Here is a 10,259-nt window from a genome sequence, read left to right on the forward strand (position 1 = left end):
ACCCACACCCCCCTGACACACCCCAGCCACCCTTCCCCCACACAGTCCCCCACAAACCCCATACCCACCCACACCCCACATATCCACACCCCCCCACATGCCCCCTCATCCCACACTCACACCCCTACCCCCACATACCCACAGACCTCCACAAACCTATACCCACTGCCCATCCCCCGACCCCACCACAATATGCATGAGTCAGACTTCATTTTAAGCTACGTGCAATCACCTCTATGTACACTACACAAACACATGTAAATCAGGAAAAAAATATTTTTTGAAATCAAATTAATGAATGTTGTAGATATTTGATTTTTAGAATATAATTTGGTATTTTTCTGGTTCTGAGATAGCAAAACCCCTTGCTGAAAGGAGTACTTCTGGGGACAAGGGAAGGGACTTCGTGTGGCAAAGGTCGGGGGTTAGGGGGTGGGACTTCCGGTCACAAGATGGTGTCCTGGGGCGGGGCACCTGTCAAGGGGCGGGGCTACTGATGCGACCCTTGACAGCTTGCCAACATTCAGTAAGCGGCCCTCCACCAGAAATAAATCCCCACCCCTGTCCTAAATACTAGTGATTTATTAAGCCTCTTGTGTTCTCAGCACCACCTGAAATAGTATACTAGGAGGAGAGCATATTATTTGCACACAGGAAGGCCCACAAACTTATGCCAACCTTCACTGACTCACTGTGCATCTCATTCACCGTCATGTCATTCTTTTTTCTACTATTTCAATCAAGTACTCAGACTTAGACTACTTGCTTATTACTGTACATTCTGATGCCAGCTGACAGAGATATTAATGTCTATCTATCTGAGGTAATACTGCCGCTCCATTAACATATTATCTGAGTACTTTATAGTCTTTCATGCATATATCTGTACAACACCCCTGGGAAGCAAGTCAGTGCCATTATTCCCATTTCTTAGATGGGAACTGAAGTACAGAGGTTATACACAAGTTACAGCAGTACTTAAGTATCCTTCTGGATCTGGCCCTGAAGTGGCTTGTCCAAATCTACTGAAGAACTGGGAGTTCAAACCATGTCACCTAAACCTCATGTTATCACTCTCATCACTGGACAACAATGCTTCCTCATGTCAGAATATCACGCTGGACAGCCAGAGGGAATAGTAATTCTGTTCCAGCTCATTTGTAAAGAATTTGTGTTTTAGTGTAAATCAACCAATTCTAGTATACTTATTTATGTATTTGTACATCCAAAGCTGGCTCTTTGAACCCCGGGGCTATTTGCAAGTATGACTCTCTGTGTAGTTGGAGAATTGATAGGAAAAGCTGCAGCTGCAGATGGCAACCTGGAAAAAGTAGAACTTTGCATCTGTTTACTATGCAAATGAATTCACTTAACATTTGTTGACAGCGAGTCAGTTTAGCACAGAATCCGTGCTACAAAGTCAGCGATTTAAGAACTAAACTGTGCACTCTCTGTTCCCTCCGATGTAAGGTACAAGTGAGAATGAAAGGTAATTTAACCAGGGGAACAGTAATTAAGCAGAGGATTAATTTAATTTTTCCGGTAGTTAAAAACTGTTGTTTCTGAGAGTCATGATGAATAACTGCAGGAGGAAATGAAAAGAACAAGTGCTCTCTGACCCAAAAGTCTAATGTTTCCACTCTTGAAGAGCAAAAAGAAGTGAATTATCAGAGGAATTGGAAGAGAAATAATTCAGGACAAACATGGAGACACATTCAAGGTCCCTGGCATGAACTTAGTGTGTGCAGGCTAACCACTGCTCTCACAGAATGATCCCATTAAGTGTACTCTCTTACTAATGAGCCTTAATGTCTTATTCAAAGTTGCAGGAAGGGTTGCTAAATGGCCTTGTTAAGTTGTGTCAAGCCACTGCATTATTTAAACTACAAGAAAGTACAGTTTAAAAGGAAAATGCTTCTGGATTGGAAATCCTAGCAGGGATTTTGAAAAACAACAAATCTGCAATCAAGAGACCTCTTCACTTCTATACACCTAAAAGAATAAAACTGAGTGTGAAGGCATCAAAATTTGTACCAACTGAAATTAAATGACCATCTCCATTACTGATTCTATTGGCAACTGTCTGTCTTTCCTTTTGTCCTTCCCAGTCCTACTCTTCTGACACCATGTATCTGATCCGTTTGACCACAATTTTTGTGAAGAAAACTCTATATGGTTTATTCCTGCCCCACCCCGGGAAAGAACAGAAGAGGACAGTGGGGTTATATTTTGACACGTGAAAAAACCCAGGTTGAAGAAGCTCAGATGATGACACTAGTTATCACATTCAGGTGCTCTACAGCTGATTACGCGACCAGATTATCTAAGAAGACTGACGACATTAAGTCAAACTACACTTAATAATACAGATCTGTCCTATAACTGAATCACCTCTACAGATAGCATTGCTCAGATCATTAGGACTTAGCTCACACGATTCATAGGATAATCTTCGGTTTTGCAAATGTACCATGACAGAATGGAAATAATCTCTCAAAGTCTGGCCCAACCTAATATCCAATTTTCCTCAAATTGATGTAAAACCTGCCAAGATGGAGACCCCAATGAAATCTCTCCTGTAAAAGCATTTGATGCATCCTTCATTCCCATTTAGAACTCTTGTGGAAGAAGTGATATCTTGTATTAGACCAACTAGATAGTTGCAAAAAAAAATTCTTTATTTGTAAGCTTTTGCGCTCACATGCCCTTAGGCAAAGGAGAATGCAAAGATTGTGAAATTTCTCCCAGGTAGAAATGAAACTTCATATTGCTCAGGAGAACTGGAAGATGGCATAGATTCTTCTGGGTGGAAAGAGTTAATTTTATGCAAATTAGGCTTGGATAAAACTTGGAGCAGTCTATTGACCTCAGAGGTGTCTGATGGCAAGCAGGATGTTGAATTTTGCTTTTTTCTTGTTAAGTTCTCCTGTGCAATATGAAGTTTTATTTCTACCTGGAAGGAATTTTACAATCTTTGCATTCTCCTTTGCCTGAGGAAAGGCGCATGAGCCCAAAAGCTTGCAAATAAAGAATTTTTTTTTGCAACTATCTAGTTGGTCTAATACAAGATATCGCCTCTACCACAACAGCTCTGACTGTTTTTGCCTTTAGAATAACATGGCTACAACCTCTATGTCCTTCATTCCCAGATTTTCAATATACCCATCCTTGGGTATAAGTTCAACATGGTCCTTGGGACAGAGAGCTACCTTGACTTTCTGAATAGTATCATAATGCTCATAACTATTCTAAGCAGCAAAATGGAAATTCCTATCTCAGGAACCTAGTATTGTACCTGACCATGTAAGTGAAGCTGGGCCAGAAAAGTGGCCTCATCATTGCTTATTTTCTTCTTGAGACAATCAGGACCATTCTCCACCAATTCCTAACTGTCTGATGTAGTTTCTTGGTAAGGCAGACTGCAAGATGAAACATGTAATGATCCTAGTTACCAGGCTATTGTCTTGCAACTGCCTTGCTGCCAAGTCTTACATCAAGTATGGTATCTAGCATTTCCACCTCACCAGTCTGGAAGACCTAGTTCTTGGCAGGTTGGATTTAGAATGGAGTGGCTGGAATGGAAGTGTCATCCGGAAACTGCTGTTCATATTTTCAGTCTAATATTGAGACAGAAGAAATATTAACTTGACCCAGGGCAAGATTTTGCTCAGGATTATAAAAGCTGCTGTTCCTCCCGCCCTCCCCCACAAAAAACAACAACAAAAACCCCAACACCCAACCCAAACAAACAAAACACAGGTCTCTGCAGTTGATACAAATGCCCTATTACTTTCTGGCCCTATTTGACATTTTAAGATGCTTTGTATTCTCTAGAGGTGCTGTTCCTTCTACTGATTGTGCATGAACTGACTTCTGGCAAAGAAGAAAGGATGCGTGTAAGGAGTTTTTATTGAGGCTGATGGTGAAATTTGCAATTCTCTCTGGTCTTTAGTTCTCAGGCTAGCACACCCTGTGGTGCTTAGTGCCATCATACAGGGCTTTTATAAAACCCCCGGTTTAGATTTAGTGGGCGTGGAATGGACTGCTAACTACAATCCCATCAAGCCGCTGGGGCTAACATCATCAAGTTTAATTCAAGCATTCTTGTGAGCTTGGTGAGTGAGAAGCTAGAAATCGGGTCTTGTGCTAAGACACAAGGCAGCTTATCTTGTTAGGTTTTTGTTTTGTTTTAGTTTGGGGTTGTTGTTTTTTTGGGGGGGTGGGGGGGTCACCTCAAGAGTTAAAGTAGTAGGTACAATGTGCTGTGAGGCCTAAATGAAGAAAAACAGCTCTGGTGCAGACCTCAAAGTGATACCACTGATGTTTCAGCTGATATACTAACCCTAAGCACGAATATTCAGCCAGTGTTCCTGCCCTGCCCACCTTCTGGGCCCTCCACATTGGGTGCAAAACAAAGAAGATCAGAAAATACTCCTGAAAAAGCAGGAACTAACTTAGCATCAATTCCCAATATGAAGCAAAGAGTTTTAAAGGAATCTGCTGCCCGTGTTGATAAGTTTAATTAACATCGCTTAAAAAAGCTGCTGGAATGAAAGCAACTCTGCATGTGTAATAACCAGGCAGTGCATGAGCATTGCTGAGATGCACGGAACTGTATTCACTTCTAAGAAACTAAGAGTCAAGCGGTTTCTTATATCTCCAATCCTTTCAGAAAACAATGCTGCATCCCTGTTAGAGTCACTTCTGAAGACGAGAAGGAAGGTTTGGCAAGGAACAGAAGGGAATAACCTCTAAAACAAATACTGGATCATGTATTTTTCCAAATGGTAAGCGATCTGTAGTTTGTAATTAGCTCCATTCATTAAAAAATGAATTTCCAGGACCAACGACTGGAGCAACAAAAGAGGAGCAGGAAAAACGGTTTTCACATGGGGACTTCAGTCAAACAGATGGCTGCAGCCTAAGCCAGCTAAAATGGCACATGTTATTCTCTGCTGGTTGTAGCCATCTTATCTTGGTTTTGCATTTAATGATGAGTTGCAGAGAATTTTGTTTGAGATGCCCACTGATTTGCAACAACAGTAATCACAATAATTAATTCTTATATAGCTTTCTTTCAGCGTGCCTTACAAAAATAGGTATCATTACCCACTCTGTACAAAAGGGGGAACCATCATAGCTTGGAATACTGCCCACATCTCTCTATTCCCAGTACTCTGCCCTCTGTAGCAGAGCCCTTTGGCTCTCTCTAATCCTCAGATAAAAATGGTAAAATAGTATCACAACAATTTCCTGTCCACACAAGGGTTATTCATTCCAAACCAGATTTAACAAATAAGATTGCCAAACTACTCCTGCAACTCTTGCAGACTTTCCATGCCCCCTGCCCCACTCACCTTGACCACCACTTGCTCTGAATCACAAAGCAACTTTCCTACCTAAAAAAAGTGGGGGGGGTTTTCAGACAGAAAAGATACCACCCCCATACAACAGTAATAGAAAAGGACTGCAATATATTTTTGCCCTCTTCTGTAGCTGTAGGCACCACATATGTTTATTATCGACTACTGTCAAAATGGATTTCAAGTAGTTCCTTAAAGCAGAACTTCAGTTATCCGAAAGGTCAGGGAGAACTCTAACTAGCAGCTCTCCGTACTAAAGTGACTCTACTGATCTGCATTCTTGATGCTGAAAAAAAGAGAGTCTTCCACACAACATTTTTTTTCTCCACCAAGAATAGTACTTTAATTAAGAAAAAACTTCAAATTTCACTGTGAATGTAGAAGTTCAAGTAGATCACACCATTGCAGATGCTAATGAAAAATTTATGACGTGGATTAGGTTAATCTATTAAAGATCAATTTATTGCCTGCATTTATTAGAGATTCTAATATTCATTCAGATAATCCTTTTATCTTCACCATGACTAATTTCCTCTCACAGAACCATTAGAAAGTGAGGCGCTAGTAAGGAAAAATGATGATGTCTGGATCCTACTCAAAGGACTTTCATCTCCAGTGGGACAGCAAATAATATCAGTAATGGGCCCTTTCAGAACACTTTTCATTACTTTCTGCATTCATAAAGTTACTCAGGGGAATAGTTAGCACAATTTAGAGACCACGAGCCCAACCAACGGAAATGAACCAACTTTCTGAAGATATATTAATCAGTGAAAATCTGACAGAAGTGCACTTCAGTGCACCAGAAGGTGCAATGCAGAATCTTTATTAGTTTTGTACAGACTATTAGATCTCATGATAAAACTGCAGAATTTAACAGTGTATTTATACTGCTTAATCTTTTCTGGACTATTTACCAAAACCTCAAGGAAAAACATAGTAAAATGAACTTGGCCACTGTGTACAGACTGCGTGTCTTAGGTCTCATAAGCTCCGCTGAGGGGTCTCTCACCTAAAGCACCCTAAAAGTTATGCCCCACTGTCTTTGTTCCTGGACATACAAATACCACCCCTAACCAAGTTTTATCTTTGCTAGCAACACTGGAACTACATTCTTAAATGCTCAGCAGGCAAACTGTGCCTAAACTATGACTATATTAAATGTGCATCTTCTGTTTGACACATGCATAACTCACAACCCCACAGTTCCTCATTCAAAAGAGCTTGAAATGAATGCCTGTTAATATTTTCAGCTGAGGGGTATGTGGCTAAATCTGGATTAGTGTCCCAGATTTACCCTAAATCCATACAATTTATCCCCTACCAGCTGGGCAAAAAATACTCCATTTGTACAGAAAGAGCCTCAAAAAGGTAATTTATTTAGAAAACCTGGCCTTAAACTAAAAATTCAGATGGGCAGCTGAGGGAAGGACTCATCAAGCTATGAAAAACACTTGAAGGATTTTAGTATACTTGAAGGATGACACTTGGCGTCCTACCACTTATGATGGTGTTTGCAATGGGAGTTTCCTATTTGGGATGTAACCTAGCAGTCATCCTTCTACCAAGCACCCTCTCCAGTGGGGGAAAAGTTAAACCTATAGAGATACATGCTCCATCTTGAATGAACAAGCAACTGCTCATGTATGCTACTGGACTGTCAGGATTTACCAAGACTTTAATATCAGAGTATCTGTAGCAAAATTCAGGCCTTTCAAACTGGGCACTTAAATTCACCTCTGCAGGACCCCTGATTTCAAAGCCCACATTAAAAAAAAGAATAACAACAAAACCCTGCAGTTTTAAATTATGTTAAGATTCAGTGAACAACCGATACATAATCTATGCTATCATCTCACCGTAAGCAGCCGGATGTGTTCTTGAAGACTGTTGTCCACTCAGCATCCCGAGGCTTGGAGTCCTCGTTTGGCTCACTCTCCCATCCAGAATGGGGGATAATCACCTCGTTTGTCAATGTCTGAAGACCATGGTTAATGATCACCATCTTTAGGGGCTCATAGGATGACAAGTTCCACAGCGTGCCTTCAGAAGGAACAGTGGTTATTAGTCTAATGAAAACAGAATATTTATTTTTACTGTTCATGCAGAATAGCATTCCCTGAAGATTAAATGATAAAACAATAAGACAAGAGGAAACTTATTTGCCCGATGAAGTTTCTTAGAATTCAGCAGAACCACAGGGAGTAGGAAACATTCAGCAGTTATCAACACAGAAACCTTTCCCAAGAGTCATATTTCAGACAGGTTGGGTGGCTGAAATCACTGGCCCTGGTAATATGCCTGAGGAATATGATGTGTGTTCATTAATTGCTTACCCAGAGCATGTGTGTATAGATGGAAAATGACAGGATTTGCTCTGCACAAAATGTAGATATCATTACATTTGCAAATCTACTTATGCCTGAAGAAAACATGCACTCTACTGCTGCAAGCTGACAAAAGCCTTAATGCACTATGTAAGGCCTCCATTTCGAGAATACAGTCCAGGTGTTGATCCTCTGCCCAGCTGAAATATCGCCCGCTACTTTCTGCATCCCACATTACTTTTATATGATCACTTTGTCGCAGGCCGAGACGTGAATTGAGGGCAGGGTTCCAAGCTGAGGCCGAGCACCCAGAACTACCTTTGTCTTATTACCTCACCTCAATTATAAATCCACAGCAACAGAAAATTCAAGAAGCTGCCTACCTAAGCAGAAGCCTCAAACAGCTTTAAAACTAAACAATTCAAACTGTCTGTGACCTAGGTCTATATGTAATGTGTTTACAGCTATGCAACATCAAATCTGACATAGATGGAAGTGGGGTTTTCTTTACTTATAGGGTTATGCTGGCACTCATGTGTGTAAGAAAAAGGGTAGCATATAAATCAGATAAATAAATAAAATAAATAAATAAGCTACACCAGTATAAGCATTTTTAGAACAGTATACCAGTTTGCCCAGATTTACTTATCTAAAAATAGGCAGTAATTTGGACTTCCCTCTCCAATATGTTTATATAAAGTTCAGCCAGAGCTATCATTTGCTCTGATTTAACTGTATAACACCATGCCATTAATTGTATATCATTTATAAAAAGCTCTAAGTGAAAACTAAACTGTACATTTAAAACTGAAATCACAGGGTGAAGTACATTTATATTAATATCAGCCTTCATAAATTCAGCCAATACTAGAAAGGACAATAAAACCTAATCCTGTTCTCTACATGTTTCTAACAGAATCATACCCCTCAAGGACATGGTTTAACTCTAATGGGAAGGTTTTTGCTAACATTTCCATATTCCAGAAGTGGCAATGCAAGCTAATGCAGAAGAACAAATATCCTTCCCAATCTCAGTTTTCCAAAACTGAATCGGAGCTGAAATGGGACCCTCACGTCATAGGTGAGATCTGTATTAGTCTTACCTCCTGACACTTGAAAACTAGATAAATTGGAGGACTGGAACAAAAGAAATCTCATGAGGTTCAATAAGGAAAAATGCAAAGTCCTGCACATAGGACGCAAAAATCCCATGCACCAGTATAGGCTGGGGACCGACTGGCTAAGCAACAGCTCTGCAGAAAAGGACCTGGGGGTTACCATAGACAAGCTGAATATGAGCCAGCAGCATGCCCTTGTTGCTAAGAGGGCTAACAGCATACTGGGCTGCATTGGTAGAAGTGTTGCCAGTAGACTGAGGGAAGTGATTCTTTCCCTCTGTCCAGCACTGATGAGGCCACACGTGGAGTACTGTGTCCAGTTTTGCCCTCCCTCCCTCCCACCTCCCTGTACACAGAGTATGTAGACAAATCAGAGATAGTCCAGCAGACAGCCACAAAAATTATTAGAGGCTGGGGCACATGACTTATGAGGAGAGGCTGAGAGAACTGGGTTTATTTAGTTTGGAGAAGAGAAGACTGAGGGGGGATTTAATAACAGCCTTCGGCTACCTGAAGGGTGATTCCAAAGAGGATGGAGCTGGACTGTTCCCAGTGGTGGCAGATGTCAAGGAGTAATGGTCTCAAGTTGCAGCAAGGGAAGTTCGATTGGATATTAGGAAGAATTTTCTCACTAGGAGGGCAGTAAAACACTGGAGCAGGTTACCCAGAGAGGTGTCTACCCAGAGAGGTGGTGGACTGTCCATTCTTGGAGGTTTTTAAGACAAAGCATTGGTTGGGATAATCTAGTTGGGGATGGTCCTGCTTTGAGCAGGGGGTTGGACTAGTTGACCTCCTGAAGTCCCTTCCAACCCTAATTTTTTTATGATTCGATCAATAAGAGGATTTGAGAAGGAAAATAAGTATGTGGTTTTCATCTCCAATTAAATGACTGAAAACAGAGATTTCTGGAGGTACTGACGACGGGAAAAAAAATGAAAGTTTTCCCTAAAGACACTGAAATCTTTCCTTAATAGTAGGGCTGTGCAAAGCTTCGGGTGCTGGTTCAATTCAGAGGAAATTCGGCCCGATACGGTGGCCAAATCTCCAAATCCATATCAAATCAGGGGACCAATTGAAAGGTCTGAATTGATTTGAAGCTCTTCAAATCAAGTTGGAAAACATTTGGAGAGCTTTAGTGATTTGGGCAGTCCCTGCCCACTGCAGCAGCAAGTTGGAGCCAGACTTGGAGCTGGTAAGTAGGGGCAGGAGAGGGGGGGTTACAGGAGAGGGGGAGGGGACCTGGGGGGACCCTGGCCAGCCCCCATCCCCTGCCTGCTCTTCCAGCCCTCTGGACCCCACCTGCTCCCCCAGCTCCCCCACCATGGCTGCCCTGCATACCCCCAACTCCTGGTGCTTTAAAAAAAAAGCCCTTACCAGCTGCTGCCCGGTGGGGCTGAGGGGGGCGATCCCTGCTGCCCCCCCACTGCCCCACACTGCATGAGGGTCTCTGC

General features: G+C 41.7%; 1 protein-coding gene across 13 annotated transcripts in view; it reads right to left on the reverse strand.

Moving 5' to 3' along the window:
* Positions 1-10,259, reverse strand: part of ARVCF (ARVCF, delta catenin family member) — a 412,391-nt gene that overhangs the window by 81,192 nt on the left and 320,940 nt on the right. For all 13 annotated transcript variants that reach the window (XM_025201537.1, XM_025201540.1, XM_025201532.1 and 10 more), the window contains one exon: positions 7,223-7,406. In XM_025201537.1, the coding sequence (XP_025057322.1) occupies positions 7,223-7,406 (184 nt within the window). The remainder of the gene's footprint in view (positions 1-7,222; positions 7,407-10,259) is intronic.

This window comes from Alligator sinensis, unplaced genomic scaffold (genome assembly GCF_000455745.1).
Source record: "Alligator sinensis unplaced genomic scaffold, ASM45574v1 scaffold570_1, whole genome shotgun sequence".
In the NCBI taxonomy this organism is placed as follows: Eukaryota; Metazoa; Chordata; order Crocodylia; family Alligatoridae; genus Alligator; species Alligator sinensis.